This window comes from Manacus candei, unplaced genomic scaffold (genome assembly GCF_025592945.1).
Source record: "Manacus candei isolate 608988 ecotype Guabito, Panama unplaced genomic scaffold, ASM2559294v1 h1tg000077l, whole genome shotgun sequence".
Classification (NCBI taxonomy): domain Eukaryota; kingdom Metazoa; phylum Chordata; class Aves; order Passeriformes; family Pipridae; genus Manacus; species Manacus candei.
Window position 1 is genome coordinate 4875385 of NW_026138125.1, and position 17116 is coordinate 4892500.

General features: G+C 40.7%; 1 protein-coding gene across 20 annotated transcripts in view; it reads right to left on the reverse strand.

The window, feature by feature from the left end:
* Positions 1–5307: 5307 nt before the first annotated feature.
* GTDC1 (glycosyltransferase like domain containing 1) overlaps positions 5308–17116 on the reverse strand; it is a 171411-nt gene continuing 159602 nt past the window's right edge. For 18 of the 20 annotated variants that reach the window (XM_051810349.1, XM_051810367.1, XM_051810346.1 and 15 more), the window contains 3 exons: positions 14243–14313; positions 13440–13531; positions 5308–6477 (listed from right to left, as the gene is read on the reverse strand). In XM_051810349.1, coding sequence (XP_051666309.1) covers positions 6394–6477; positions 13440–13531; positions 14243–14313 — 247 coding nt within the window. In that variant the 3' untranslated portion in view covers positions 5308–6393. Of the gene's footprint in view, positions 6478–13439; positions 13532–14242; positions 14314–14468 lie in introns of those variants that run through there. The other 2 variants (XM_051810364.1, XM_051810366.1) reach the window with 2 other exon arrangements.

Here is a 17116-nt window from a genome sequence, read left to right on the forward strand (position 1 = left end):
TTAACTTGGGTTTGGAAAAAAAAAAATCTTCTTATCTACTTAACTTGGAGACACTCTCTTTGTTTTTAAGCCTGCAGACTACCTTCTCTTTAAAATGCACGTTACGTACCACTCCGGAGTATGGAATGTATTATTTTTAACGAGGACCTATTTTAACTTGGACCTAAAACTACTAAGATTTGACAGAGGGTGGTTGGTTTTTTTTTCTTTTTTAAGCTATTTGCAGAATCAGCTGAATGATAGTCTATAGCCTGTGTTTTGCAAGACAGGCTACAAAATCCTCATGCTTTCCTTCTGTCCTTAAAAATCCATGAATGTATGAAGCACTTGAAAACGAAGCCCCAAATGCACCCCTCCTTCTCCGTCCCCCCCAACCCCTCCCCCCTTTCAAATCTATAAGGAGTTTAAATAAATCTTTCAGGTTTTGTTTCTCAGTCTCTGGAAGTGGGGAATATTGAGGCTGGGAGAAAGTGATTGAATTCGTGCCTGCAGTGGTTGGGGCACGTGAGTGTTTCCTGCAGCTCCTCTGACAGGAACACAGACACGAGCAACTCCTGTAACATCCCTGCTCGGAATTAAACCACGCTAAAATTTCCTGAGAACTGCACAGAGCAATTTTAAATCCTCACCATATTCCTCACAGATAAAACAGTGGCATGATTGACCAAGCTTTTTTTTTTTTCCTTCTTCTTCTTTTTTAAAGTACACATATGATGATGCATCATAGTTATAAACAGATGGTATTTGGCCTCCTTCCTATTCTCAACATTTGGAATTCCTAAACTATGTGAATTAAACAATAATATTTTATAAACATACAAGGGATTTTGCTCACTGCTTTGTTAACATAGAAATTATACAATGCTGACATTTATTTAAATTTTAAAAAGTAAACAAGAGTGTGTATTGAATTAAAGCAAACTAAAATCAACAGAGAGAAATATGTTCTGCCGCACATTACCTACAACGGCACGGGCCTTTTTCGGGGAGACATAATGGGATGAAGCACAAATTGTAGCTTAGACAGTCTGATCCTTTGTGCTCGAAAGGCTCATTTAACACCTCGCTGTAAACAACGGATATTTATACCATAATTGGCCAGTTGACCATCAGTTGTTCATTTGCTCCGTAACCTGCTATTATGGAGTTAAAAGAAGTTCCTTTCTGTTGGCTTTTCTAGGAGTGAAAGTGTGTTTGCAATTTTAGTACCAACTGGATTCAGTCTAACACTTGTACTTAGTATGAGAAACATTTTCATAATACCAAAATTTGGGGGAATAAGAGTACTCCTGCCAGGAAGGGAAGAAGAAAGTATTGGTTCTTAAAAGAAGAATTCTGTTTGCTTGGTTTCCTCTTTCCTTTCCATTTTAACCCGTTTTTAGGCTCCTCTCGAGCTGTGCAAAATTGAGAAGCACTTAGGTTTTAATCACTATTCCCAGGTCTGCAAAGAGGTTCTGTGATGAATAAATAATGAATCCGAGATTTTAATCAGTGTTATGATTTTTGAAAAGGCTAATTATCATTGTTTACAGACATGCCTTTCCGACGTATTTCCTTGTTTTGCCTTCAAAGCTCCAAGGGTTAAGCCCCTCGCACGCATCCCTCCCATCCCTCCCCAGCGCCGCGCTCCTTGCCCGGGATTTCTTGCGGGGTTTGGGGGGTATTTTTTTTTTTTTTGCTCGTTTGGTGTCTTTTGGGTTTGAGTTTTTATTGGAGGAACCGTAGGAGAGACGGAGCCGGGCACCCGGAGGCGCGCAGGGCTGGGGGAAAGCTGCGCACCCGAGCAGCCGCTCCGCACCCGCGGAAAACCACCGCGGGGGTGGGGGAGGCTCTTTCTCTTTGCCGTCCGTGTACAGAAACGCTACAAAAGCATCTTATTCGCAAACCAGTACTTTTATTATCGGTGATATCGATGACAAAAAGTGGCGGGCAGCTTGTCCGTCCCCTCCTTCCCGGGGACGCTGCGCTCCGCTCCTCCCGCAGCGCTGTGCTGGGATGCGCCGGGATGCGCCGGGATGCGCGGAGCGCTCCGCGGGGCCGCCCCGCAGCGATCGCCCCCGGCTCACGCCCATCGCATAATTATCGCTGTATTTTTACTATTTATACTTTTTATCATTATAGCTGCCACTGGCCCCGTTTAACCTGCTCTTGCCCACACCTCCATCCTCTCGGCCGTTCATCGGGATGGCAGAACCTTTTTCTCCGGGTGGGATATTCGCTGCCAGGGTCCCGATTCCCCCCCAATCCCATTCCTGGCGTGTCCCCTCCCGGCCTCCCCCGCAGCCGCCGCCGCTCCCGGGTCCCGCCGCCTCCTCCCGCTCCGCTCCCGCTGCTGCTTCCACGGAGAGCGAGGGGGGATAACTCCCGGCCCCTACAGCACTTGATTATCAGTTTTCAGCAACAGCTGTGTATCTCCGCTAAGAATCTAAAGAAATATCAGAAGATCAGGCAGCGATGCTATTTATTACCCTATAATTAAAGTTCTATCAGTGTTTCTATTATAAAGCCTGATTTGCAAGGGTTGGTAACTCAGAGGCAAAATTTTCCTGCAAGATGAAGCCTCGCTGAGAAGTATTTCAGTTAAATAAGGTTAGCCTGTTAGAAGGCAAAATCCTCAAGGACTTTCATTAAGGTGCTTGTTTATATCCACAAATAAATTGCCAAGTCCCCCAAATCAAAGATACATAAGAGGAAAACATTTTAATTTTTTAAATTTTTTTTCCCCAAAAAAATCAAGTATTCATGCAAAGGTTTTAATATAATTCTCTAGGAAATTATTCCCATGAAAACAATTTGTTTGAAAGAAAAAGCCCTCTGGTCTTTTCCACACAAACTAGTCTTGGGCTAGTACATGAGAACCCAACTTAAAAGTGACTATGAGTAGAAAGGAGGTTGGTTAATTATTTTCAACTGTCCTTTCTGGAATAAAAACCAGAGTAAACAGCTTGAACAGGGAAAGGTGAATTTAATTTTCAAGGCCCTTTAACTTTTAATAATCTGAGGAACAAGATGGGAGGTACATTCTACCCTCCCAGTTATCCCTGATATAAATTCATTCAAGATTTATATTGGTGTAATAGAGAAGCAGAATTTGCTCCGTGATTTCTAATGAACTGCTGGCTCGGTCTTTAAAAACGCAATTAGAAAAATCTAACCTCCTAATTCAGAACAGCTTTCAGCTGAGGCAGAGGTCTCGTTGCTGCAAACAGGGATGGAAGCCGGTCTGTGCCACGGCTCCTCGCCGTGCCTGCAGCACCAGAGTGGGGTAGGAGTGCTGGAAACGGTTTGCCACAGAATTCCCTAGTTGTTTTAGGATTTTCTCTTCCATTATCCGGGAAAAGGCAATTCTCATGTGGAATAAACCTGTGTTTCCTGTGATCTCAAATGCTAAGACAAAAGGATTGCAGGATTAGGTGCCTGGCCTGTCACTGATGCACGAGCTGTCTGGTCGGGGCACTGCCTGGCAAGGCTGGCACAAGTCAGGAAAACCTGGCTTTGACTCTGCACTGAAACTTGTATAAAAGCACTCAGTATTGCTGTGTCAACACAGGTAAAACATCAATAAAAATGAAAGTAAGTCAAGGTCTAATTCTGCCGCTTTACTCATAGGATTAGGTCTCTGCATTCACCGCTTACTCATGTGTGTAGGAACAATGGGACCGAGATCCCAGTTTGTCTCTCTGACTTTTGAAGTGAAGGGTTTAAATGAAGCAGTGCAGGGTGACAGTTTCCTTTGCTCTGCTGAAACTGCCAAGCAAAACTATGCAGGATATTTAAGTTTGCAGCAGGTTGCTGGAGGACAGTAGGGGAAGAATCACCTGTGACTACCTGGAAGCTCCACATCTCCCTCTTGAATGAAGACCTCAACACAGGCCAGCATGGCCCCCAACACAAGGCCAACCTGCAGGTTCTAGGAGATGTGGTAAGGACATGGAATCATTGAATCACAGAATAGTTTGGGTTGGAAAGGACCTTAAAGCTCATCTTGTTTCTCCCCTGCCATGGGACACCTTCCACTAGACCAGGTTGCTCAAAGCCCCATCCAACCTGGCCTTGAACACGTCCAGGGATGGGGAATTTCCATCCCTGCTCAAGAGCAGCTGTGCATTTTTGCTAAGAATGTAAAGAAATACCAGAAGATAAGGCAGCATTGCTATTTATTACCCCGCAATTAGAGTCCTCACAGTGTTTCTATTATAAAACATTACTTGCAAAGGTTTGTAACTTGGAGGGGAATTTTTCCACCAAGATGAAGCCTCTCTCACCAGACAGAGCTGGGCAAGGCTGAAGTATCACTGATCAGTAATAAAGCAAGGCAGAGCACCAGCTCACCAAGGGGTTGGTCAAGACCTCTTTTGGCTGTGGAGCTGCTCAGGGCATGCCCTGAGGACAGCAGGAGTTTTACACTGGAAACCACACATCTTTGATGTACTGAGTCTGCTCACCACAAGCCCTAGTGCAGCATTACAGCATCTCCTCTTTCCCTTTTATTGGTTTGGAGAATGACTCACTGTGATACTTGAGGCAATTTGCTTTAATTGTACCATGCCTCAGTTTCCCCAGCAGTAAAGACCAAAAATACTCCAATTTATTCTTGCTGCTGCAAGGTGTGATAACATTGGTGCACATTAATGACACACTCTGGTAGGAAGTGCATGGCAAGTCCTGTTCCTTGGCTCTTCCAAGAATGACTACCAGACCTATGCACACCCTCTTGAGAAGACCACGTCTACTCAACCACACGCAACAACTAGAGCCAAGCTGGGCTCTGGCTGAGCAGAAAGAAGGAGGAATCCACATACAAGAGATGATTACTGCAAAATTACAACTCTGCAGTGCTAGGAAAATGCCCGACACTTACCACTGGCCTCCTTGGGGTTTTTTTGATTGCTTAATGGAGCAATTTTAAGGAAAGGTACCACATGCTCTCTCTTGCACGTGAAAAAGGACATTTCAGCATCTTCATGGCGTCGGAAGGGACAAAGGCACGTGTTTGGAAGGGGACCAGCTTGCATCCTTAACCTGCCATGACAGGGAGAGGAGCTGCCTGACCCAAGGGAGACCATACCTGTCCACAAAGAGAAGTCTTACCAGGCTTCACATCTTATCCACAGTCCTCTTCTTCCTTCTTGCCAGAGCAGAGTTGAAAATCTTGGAATTGCCATGAGGTTTTATTATCGCTTGCAAACCAGATCCTACTTCATCAGATAAAGACACAATTGCATTCATTGACTCTGACACAAGGATATGCATGGTGATAAACATACAGATAGATGTACACACTTATACATGAATGAGATATGCTAATTAAAAATTGCAGTGGGCACTTTATTAAAAATTTATTGTACAATCTACATCTTCAAAACATTTTACATCAACAAATATAGCGGCTTGACTGCTGGAATCATAAGTGATTTATCTTTAAAAGACTGTATTTGCAACTGGATGCAAAGATTCTTGATGAACTGCCATTACATTTAAACTACTGGTTTTTATTGGAAGTATTTTGATTGTTATCTGTTTGTTCTCCATCCTTGAGAGAAATAAAACAAGTGTCTCGGCTTTCATTTTATCGGATAGATGGCACCATGTAGCATATTTCCCATGCTAGTTTGAATTACAGCTGTTTATCTTTCAGCTTTCTTTAAGATTAATTAAATGCAAATGTAACTCCACGAATCATGGGATTACCTGCCAGACCCCTTATTAATACCTTCACTTAAAAACCCCTGTGCCAGAGAGTCATTAATTTGCAATAAAAAAAAAAAAAAAAAAAAAGAAAGAGAGAGAGAGAGAAGTGCTCAAGCAGCCCTTTGCCTCCCAACAACCCGGAGATGGCTGCCCAATTAGTCCTGCAGCGTTCGGATCCTCCTTTCAGGCCCTGTGGCCCTTTGAGGACACAATAAGGCTCCAATGATAACCTGGCAACCTAGGTAGAAACTCAGCCAAGTGTGAGCGTTTGAAGCTGCAGCTTGGCTGCCATCGTGTCGGCAAAAAGAAAGAATTCAGGCACCATGTCATCCAGTACAAAGGATAAAAACAGATTCAACCGGAAATTCAATGTGGCACCACATATGGGATACATGAGTGCGGTTACACAACAGGCCACATATTTTTTTTGAACAGTCTCCTGCATGTGATGCCGAGGACATGTGTAACCATCATAACGTCTCTAAGAATCTGTATTTAATTTGAGCTGGGGTGGTGGCAGGGATTGGAGATCTGAAGCCGCCACAGGTTTGTGGCAGATGGCTCTGTGTCAGCTATGACAAGCAGCCAGGCTCGGCTTCCTCTGCAGATTTTCTTTTCTCTCTGATCAGGTAAATATGGGCACACTCTGGAAACTTCCACAATTCTGCCTGAGGCTGCAAGTTTGTGACTTAGCCCCATCTGTCACAAATCTTCCCTCGGTTCTGCTGCGAGCAGAGACCTGAATTTACTGCCGAGCGCTGCCCAAGAAAACCCGGCCGTCTCGCCCTGCGAGGAAGCACAAGAGAGAAGCACACGGAGCCGTGTTAGAAGCTGGGACACAAAGGGGACGTCTCTCACACAGGAAGGGTTTCTGGAGGGGTGAATTCAGTGGTTTTTTTTTTTTAAATACAGGTAAGCTGGTCATCAGGCCCAGGTTATTTGCTCCGGGATGAGCACCATCAAATATCCCTTTGCTTTACTGGTTGGTCTCAGTAGACACACCACAGATGGAACACCCATGGGGAGCAACCTGCCCCTCTCACCCTCAGACATGGGAGAACCATGAGCCAGCAGGAGTGAGGGCCTAGTTCTCCTGCTTGGACATCATCAGTCTGGGCTTTATTTGAGAGTAACCTCCTTTTTCTGGGGAGTGATAAATATGCAAAGGTCTGGACACTCATTTTTTCAACAAACAATCATTCCATCAACAGTTATCAAATATGTAGAGATAAAGAGAAGCAAAGTTTTCACATAAAGCAAGATCTCCCCATAAAGAACAGGCAGCATAATGTCACTAGCAATACAATATCTTTCATGAAATAATCAGCTTACTTATTTCTGGTGTCCTAAGATCAGAACTGAAACACTTAATATCTACTCTGCCATCATTAGACCCAGAATTAACCTTTAGATTTGAATAAGGAGTGTTCATCCATTCAGACTGGCTGGTTCAGGACAGGTGGAGTTCAAGCAGACAGTAATGATTTGGCACACATTTTATGAACTTTCTAAAAAATCATCTTAAAAAAAAAATGTTTAGAGCCTATTATTCAACACAAAACCTGAAATTTTGCAGGCAAGGCAGCAAAGTGATTTACAGAGCCAGTTTGTATTAGATTAGATTTACTCTGCGATCCAGCTCCTTCCCTCTGCAAGTGAGTAAAGGGGAAGGAACAAGGTGTAAAACAGTTTTTAGCAATTATTTTTGGAGCTCAGTTTTCAAACTCCAAGTACCTTTGGAAACCACCATCAAAAGACATCATTGCTTTTACATGAATTGGGTGCACTGTAAGGCCTGAGGCAGAGCTATATAATATTCCTCAATAGAGTAACAGTATTTCCCTGATCAAACTGTTTCTTATATTGGCCTTTTCAAAGCCATTTCATTCTTAATGTCTTTAAACAAAAAAACCCTCAAATTTTGGATGTGAATCTACACAGGACACACTGGTGGGTACCTTGCATAGGATGGTTCAGAACACCAACCAACTACAACAGCAGGAAAACAGTTTCAAGGCTTCCTTTCTCAAGGTACTTTTGAATAAAGTTTACTGAAAAAAAAAGAGTTTCCATGCTTTTTGCAACTTTTCTTCCGAAGTCAATTCTATTTCCTCTGACCCATTTCTCCATCTACTGTTTTGCAGTGGCTGTGGCTCATCTGCCAGTTTTCATTTACTTTCTAAAACTACCCTAGAAGCTATCTAACACTGTCAGAATAAAAAGTTCCAAGTCCTGGTGTTTCTGCTGAAAGCTGCATCCAAAACTGCTTTCCTAACACAATGCTTTAATCCTGTTCCACAAGTGCAGCCAACTGCTATGAGATACGGACCAAGACTTGGGGGCAAGGGTTAGTGGTGATCATGGCAGTGTTGGCTTAATGGTTGGATTCAATGATCTTAAGGGTCTTTCCCAAGCTAAATGTTTGCACGATTCTATGATTTTCAAAGAGCTGAAGTCTCCTGGATATATATTTCCGAGAGTGAAGAGCAAGGCAAGTACAGGCCACCTATGCATAGATATATCTATACGTATATTATGTCTTTACATCTATGGCTAGACCCCAAAATGAGCTATCAGGCAACTTTGACAGCCTTCCTGCCAGCTCATTTCTTCCACAGTGAGGATTCACATTAGCTAGCAGATCTCACAGCTGCTTCCAGATGCACACACTGCTTGAAGACCTAAGGTTGACCCAAAACGCTTAAACTGTGTCCCACAGTCCAGCAGACCTTCCCCCCTGAGCAAACCTCCTAAGCTAGAGGTGGATTTCACCTAGATCAGCCAAACATATGGGAAAGAAAAGTGTCAAGACTTCAGTCTAACTCTGAGCAACTTAATCCAGCTCTGAAGTCAGATCCTGCTTCAAAGCTGGCCCTGTTTGGATAAGAGGCTGGCCAGGTGACGTCCAGAGGCACCTTCCTTAGCTACACTGTGATTCCATGTTCTAAACAAGCAGCCAAAGTTTTCTTTCACCTAAGAAATCCTTATGTTATATACATTTTACTTAAGATCCCATGCCTAAGCACTGAAACAGAGATGGGAGAGCACGGACACAGCATGCTGCACTCCAGAGTTCCCAGGTTGCTACAACCTTCTCACACAGCAGATCTAAGCCACCTCTGAAACCATCTTAAATTAAATTCAGTGGAAACCGAGAATCTCAGGAGAAAAACACAAGTTTCTCACTTGTGTTTCTAACCTCTTTCCGACCTGCACCTAATGCTAACCAGGTAAAAGCACAAATTCAACACAATTCCTTCTTTTTTTCCTCTGCAAACACATTCTGCTGCTGAACAGAAAGCCAGCAGGATGGATGGAAATGCTTGTACTATTTGCATACCCTATAAAGCTCTGAATTAACTTTATCAACCCAGGACAAAAGATCTGGAGAACACTGTAAGCAAACATCTGCTCAATATACATTCACCATTAAAAAGTAAACAGTAGGATTTGCTCCATAAGGAACAGGTTGAAAATTATCAGAGTACTACACATCACATAAACCAATGGCACGGCCTAGAATACTCTATAAAGCAATGATCACACCAGCACAGAAACAGCTCTCAAGCATCAAAATGGCTTGAATGATGAGAGATCAGAATATAAACATGGAATAACATTCACAAGGAGAGACTTAAAAGACTGGGATACTGAAAATGTTTGACAAATGTTTACAAAATAATGAATGATATACAAAAGATGGATGAGGAGTTCCTGCTTCCAGGAGACCAGCTCCAGAACAAGAGTCAATGCAGCTAAAGGTGGGGAAAACCTGAGCCAACTGAGGGAAAAGCTTTTAACAACATCTGTAAATATATCATAGAATCATGGAATGGTTTGGGTTAGAAGGGACCTTAAAGATCATCTTGCTCCAACCCCCTGCCATGCACAGGGACACCTTCCACTAGACCACGCTGCTTATGGAAAAATTAATTTCTCATGGAGTTTTGCTGGGGATTGAGTAAGGATAAAGGCAGAGGCTTTGCATGGACTGTACAAGAACTATGAACAGCTACTGCTCCCTGCAACAGGGCTGAGTGGCTGATGGGACATCTGGTGTGAGTCTCCCCTGCATCCTCACGTGTCCAGCGCCTGTATCCTTAGCCTGAGAATGTGTCCTGCTGCCTAAGTATGAAAGCTGGACCAGGAGCAGTTTTCCCTTCTACATGTTTCCCTGAAATACCCAAGATACTGCTTTATCTCAAATCAGAGAAAAAAGAAAAGGAAAAAAAAATAAAAAAGAAAGTTTTGTTAGAACTGCCCTATACAGCCAAATCCTGAGACTGGAAACAATTCAGATGTCTACGGTCTAACTGGGATCTTAATTTGATTTTACAGCAGTTTAATCCCTTTGAATTCAGCAGACTTCCTTCTACAGTGGTGTAAGAAAGAAAAAAAAATCACGCCATGTGTCTTTTCCTAGGCAGGTGAGCTTCTGTAGTGTGATGGAAATGAGAAGATGAATGTCAGAAAGTGGGCCAAATTCTTTTCTCTGTTAAACAAGCATGAGTGAGAGTAGGATTTTCTGTAGGAACTGAAGCTGACAGCATGTCAACCAGCACTCATTCAGCTGGGAGGGCTGGGAGAGATTATTTAAAGTTGTCAGCTCCTTCCATGCCTGGCTTTTGGCAACTCTTCTTGTCCCTCTCCACTGTATACTCTTTATACATGCTGTTTTAAATTAAGAAACTCAAGTGAGGGAACTGAAAGGTAAACTTAAAGAAAATAATGCAGAAACAAATGCTTTGACCCGTTTTATTTTATTTTTTTAACTTTAAATCTGCTAGATAGGGTGCTTGCAAGCACTGACAGGTTCTGTGGTGTACTCAGACCGATGCCCTGTTGTTACTTGCTTCACTCCAGTGCTTATTTTGGCAGCTAAAAACACCCAGAACTAGAGTTTGGTTCCATAAAACTGGAACAGAACAAATAATTGATAACAAATGAGATTTGCTTCCCTCTTATCTCAATCTTCTGCTAATGACGGGTAGAAGGCAAGGTTGAAATGCAGATGAGCCAGTCCTTGGTGCTGTGAGAATGCCCAGGATGAGCAATACATCATTTGGAAAGGTTTTCATAGGTGCTTACATTATGGACATTTCTAAAAGTCTGCCAGCATGAATCTGCCCTGTGCAGTGAAGCTATTACAGTTTAATGCCTTGGTCTGTGCATTTTCACAGGGATACTCCCTGTGTCCCATCCTAAGCTGACTGCCCCACTGCCACTTATCTCCTTTCTGTCCCTAATTTTGTCAGCACAAGCACTGAGGACAACTGGAAGAATAAACTGCCTGTTTAATTAGTCCACTGTCTAATTACTGCAGATATCCTCAGTAATAAAATCTCAACAATATGTAAAAGGATAAGCCAAGTGATTACTTCCCAACCTATGGAGCCGAATCTCCAACCAGTAAAAACACTATTCGTTTTTAAAGCATTTTTACCTTCAAAATTTCACAGATACTTTATAAACTTGAGGCAGAGAGTGTAGCAGGAAGGTTTCTGAAAGAAAAGGAGCTGGTAAGTATGGACTCCTGTGCTGGGGTCCCTTTTCTATTCCACTGTAACAGAGATAATATTATAGTGATCTGACAAAGAGGTGATAATAAGGTGTAAGTGCTGTTTACCCTTACTGATTTCACTCTTTTCAGCTTTCTAAAAAAGCAGCATCTTCCACCTATAATGACATTAACAGCACAGCTCTAAGTCAGCATTTTCTAGGAGGTTTTACGGATGGTTCCACTGTGAAAGAGGACTTGGCGTACGTGGGTGTAGGTACAAAAAGACAACTCTAACAGCATTCTCCGAGATGATCCAAAGCCTATTAAAGACAACAGGGATCTTTCTTGTGGTGCTCACAGGTGCTGGATTAGGCTCTGCTTTACTCATTTTAAAACGATCCCCCATTCAGCTCAGTTGCTACCTGTTGCAGACATTCAGTTCCAACTCTCAAAAGATCTGAACGGGGCTGCACAAGCCCATGTATGAGGGGTAGGAAAAAACACCTTCAGCTTCTGCCTGCAAATCAGCTCAAGGAATTCTTTAAAAAAAAGAGGAGAATCCTTCAAGAAAATCAGCATTTTACCTACAGGGCTTGCACACACGTTTTCAACCCGTTCTATTTTACATCAGTATTTTGTTCACCGTTATTCCCGTTTTTTGCACACCTTTGCTCTGTTTAGGATCCGGGGATCCAGATGTAGGGTGAAGATCCACGTGAACATAACCATTAGCTGAGCTTGAAGCATTGGGAAATGTCAAGGTAAACATTTAAGGACTGTTTTCCCTTTGAAGCCCCCATGTATAACTCTACATACTATTGACTCAAGAAGTAATGCTGAACACTGGAAGTGTTCAGTCAGCATTTTAAACTATTATGAGCTACCTTCTGAACCATTGCCAAGTTAATAGACAATGAAAGATAATGAGCTTGAAATTGGGTGTTAAATTGCATTTTTGGTTCTCTCCTTTTTTCTTGGGGTTTAACTGTTTCCTGCAGAAACAACATCATCTTTGATGTGTCATTATGTAAATGTCTATTTTTAGGTCACAAAAAAAGTCAAGGCGTGGGCTGAACCCTCGCTGCTCCTGTGAGGGGTCGAGAGGCAGACGAGACAGAGCAGGACCCAACACTTTCTGGTCCCCAGAGGGAGGGAGGTGGAGGGGTGAGATTGGGTCTGCTGGCAGCATGAGACTCCAAATTAAGGAGGAGATTACTCGCCCTGCTCGTTAACAATGTGCCTGGACAGCAACAGCCAGGGAACGCTCAAGGAACCACGTTTGCATTGTACCGGTTAACACGGCGAGTGTTTCCATGCACCCCTTTAAGGACTTTGAGCTAAATTCAGGTTTTTTTACAACTGAAAAACCTCTGTCATGCAGGGGTGATGTGTATCCAACCTACACATGGCAGAGCCAGGACAGTAAAAGTCATAAACTGCTGTGAATGTACATATCAGCGTGCAGAAAATAGCAGTTATTCTCTAAAAGGAGCATTGTGTAATAACAGCTCTTCACTGGAATAATATATTTAGTGCTTCATCTACAATCAAATTTGAAAAAAAAGAAAAGTGTGACTCCCAGCAGCATAAATACACCACTTAAATCCATGAAAGTCAGTCTAGCATTGAACACTCAAGCAAAACCTGAATGGAGGGTCTGTCACTGAAACTGGACTTCCTCTACAGAAATAACTGAAGAGCACATGACAAATACAAGTAAATTATACTCCTGATAAAGTTTTATGCTCAACACACCTTACAAAAATATAAAATAATCATAATTATGAAAATCATTCGAATCACTCCAAAAGTCAAAGAAATCTTACCTGATACCTGTCACCTGCATTTTTTTTAAGATTAAATTACGATACAAAGGTAAACTTATCCTCATTAGTATAATTGTAGGATCTTTCTTTTATTTTCCTTTTAAACTAATGAGTTGCATTAATCCAGGTTCATTTTTATAAGCCTCTTGGGTCCAAATGTAAAGGACAGTCATTTTAGAAAACAATAAATTAAAAAAAGCATGTAGCATGCATTAAGTGCACGTATTTCATAAGACCTAGGTTAATACAACTGGCATCTAGTTTAATTAATCCTTGTTAGTGTAACGACTAATATCCCTCCCTAGCATGTTTCCTTTAAACATTAGTATGTTAATTAAATGTTGTTTTTTTAAGGGCTTTTTTTTTTTTCCTTTGTACTTCAATATGGCATTATATCATCTAAAACTATTCCAAACAACTACCTTATAGAGATGTTTCCTTACAATATCTGGTCTCTTGCAGAAATTCTGAAGCCTTTTAAAAAGCTGTTCAGGTGTAGAATACAGATATTCAGCTGCAGGAAAAACAGATACATTTTTAATGAAACAAAAACCTCAAAGCACACACTCGATATTAGTCACTTTACTAATTAAAAATGCATATTGCTCTGTGCCGCCTCGTGTTTTACATTATTTAAGCATGATTTTATAAGGTTACCTCAGCTCACAAGGATGTTTAATGCTAAATAAGACTGTGTAGTTGTGCTGTTTAGACATCTCCTTTGGGTGATTAAAATACATTATTCTAATGTAACACAATGCATATGTGATACATTTAGTGATGAGATTTTTCAAAGAACTGGTACTACATTAGTGTGTATCCTGTACTGCAGTTGCATACTATTAAGTATTAAATTGTTTAAATAATTTGGTGTGATTTTCAGGCCTCGGTTTTTTTTTTTTAGCCCCTTCTGTGTATCAAAAAAAAAAATCTGCAAACCATTGCAGCATCACTGACCTTTTAACAAAAATCTATCATTACGGGTTGTGTATGCTAACAATGAAGAATGCTATTTCAAAACTTGCTTTTGTGTTATCTTAAAAGAACAGATGGCAAATATAAACTTCGTCTAATGTATTAAAACACATAAAATTTTCCTTAACACTAACATGTTGGCTTGCCAAATAAACAATTGCTTTCGCTCAAGTTTATCCTGAAACTTCGGATTTTAGCAGGAATCACGTTATTACGCTTCAGCAAAAGTAACATTGAACAGAGCAGCTACCTGGGAATATCTCTGGGTACACCAAGGCTTTGGGACACAGCGGGTAGCAGCCACAATGCACAGCTTCGATCCTGAGGATTAGAAACCATAAATACACAAAAATAGACGTTAGTCAGCCAAAAACTTATTTCGGTGCAAGAGCATTGAGGTTGCCTACATGCAGCAAGAGGGAAACATTTTTTTTTTTTCCCTTCAGCAGCACAATCCCTCTAAATGCCAAAGTTGCTCTTTTTAAAGAAAATTTTATTGATCATATGAATTACATAGAACAGAACAGCGAGCATATGTTTTGTTCGCTGAATAAATCAAAGCGCAGCTCTGCATTTTTTTGTTTTTTAAATACTGTTTAACACATTTTATAATCAGCAGACAGACACATGTAACAACATGGTGAAGTATGGACGGCTTTGCTTAATAATGCTGCCGGAAAACAAGGGCACGTTGGCTACACCAGGGTGCCCACACAGACACACACATCACCCTCACCTGGCACAGCAAAGACTCTCCTTAGACTTCCAGACTCCAAAGGTTACAGTTAAATATAGCCCAGGAACAACTCGCAGCGTGCCCCAGGCTGGGATATTTGAGCTTATTCACATGCTTTGGATAATTTCCTTTATTTTTTCAGGGCATAAACTGTTGTATTTTTTAATAACCACCGATGAAATCCCTTTGCCAAAGCGCGCGCGGAGCTTTGTACTCGCGCTTTCTTTTTTTTTTCCAAGGAACAATTTACATATCTCCTGTAACATCAAACCCAAATATTTTAGAATTGCACCCACCATGGCGCAAAGTTTTCCAGTAGCGAATCTAAAGCAAAGTTGTCCCTCTTGGTGTTCACATTTTAATAACTGAACGGGTTAAGGCAGCCAGGTTTCAGTTTATTTTTTTCGCATAATGACCATTGATCTGACATAACGCCGCTCCAAAGATACAACTGTAATTTCTGTTGGCCAGAAATTACACACTGAAATTCAAAACACTTCTTAAAATATGTTTATTTTATGAGAGGCTTTGAATTTCCTCCAACATGTTGACCATACGAGGACTTTATTTTTAACTTCAGTTTCCCTCACCCACCCAGAATAAAAAATCTGAAATCTTGTCAACGTTCACCTTTTCTATTTTCAGTGACAATCCAAAAAGGTTTTGCTATCTTCATGTGCATATTGGCTTTGGTACTTTATTACAGGTGCCCTGAAAGAACTGTATTTCCTTTAGATCTACTCAATTTTAAACAGGAAAAAAAGAAAATAAAGAATAACATACTCAGCTTTCATGCTAGAAAACTATGCATATCCACAAACCCCAAAGACACACATTTCTCTGCAAATGCTTTTGCTAAGCAATGATTGCTGGGGGTTTTTTTTCATAAACTTTTAAAATTTGTAATTTATGTTGTTTTTTTTTTTAAATAACATATGCACTTCAGATTGCATTTTAAACATTAACAACAATTTCAAAGTGTACATCGTCTAGCACTATATTTTTTACCAAAGGGAAATGTTTCTGATGTGTGATTTAATTGATGATTTCAGTTCTTAAATATTGTGTCATATGTCAAAGCAAATAGATTTTTAAAGTTTTCTTTAATCTAGGAGGAAAAAAAAAAGAGTGAAACTGTGGACATTTCAGTAATAGCTCAGATCACTAAGTTATGTTAAAATATTTGCTTTTTAATCATATCGTCTGCATGAAAAAAAAAAAAAAGGAACAGCTCCCTAAAACAAAACTGCAGGCCAAGATGGGATCTGAGTCATCATTTGAGTATGAAATTCCCCCTTATGAGAAACCTCTACCAGGATCATGAATTAGTAAAATCAGAATTTAATGCCTCTGTACTTTGCTGGATGAAAGTTAAAAATCTGGAATTCTTTCATTTGCAAATGATCTTATTTGCATACTCATTTCCTACCTTTCTGCAGCAAAGTTCATGTGGATTTTCTGACCAGTACTTATTACACGTAGTAAGTCTTACTACAAACTGTACACCTTCCAGATGCCAAGACCTATAGACCAGACCAAACTGGGCAGAGCACACACGGGCTCAGTCTTTGGTCTGGGGATGGACAGGGAATCTTTTAATTTCCACGCATTTCTGTGCTCTCCCGGAAAAGTATCATATCATAACAATAATACAATTATTCTTCATTTCAATCCTTAAGCACTACTAGTTAAATAATAAATAGAGTTCCGATTGATCTATTGTTAAAATGGCTAGTAAATGGCCTTTTTATTCCAATTAACAAATCATCTGCTAAATCTATGAATCTTAATATTCAGGTCTATTCACTTCAATTCATACAATTTATCTGCAAATAGTTGTTGGGCTTTTGATTCTAAATATAATTAGCTGATAATTTTGCTTGGCTGAATTACTTTTCTGGAGGGCCTGCTAAGGCTCTCAGTCGCATTATCTAGCAATAATGAATCTGATAGGTGAAATTTTTTACTGTAATGAGGATGAGACACAGTTGTGACACCTGAGTCTAGTAATAACAGAAGACTGCTAATTATCGACAGCACTTTTTTGTGTGATGCACAGAGAAGAAAAAAATCCCTCATTATTAAAAAATAAAAAGTTACAATTATAAGTGACACCGGAGGAGAGTAAATAAAATGGAGTGATTAAAACATTGCTGCTTTAAGGGTGTTTTTAATTAAGTGGAAATGCTAATGTTGTCATACTTAGCAGATGGGATTAAAATTAGTTATTGTAAGTAACTCATATTTTATGTTATGGTTTCCACAGCATGTCTACAAGATCTAAGAAAGTGATACATTCCATAAGACATTTAAAAAATGAAATTCTCATAGTCTTTACAGCTCATAATAATGAACATCATGAATAAACTATTGAAAAAAAAATCCTGC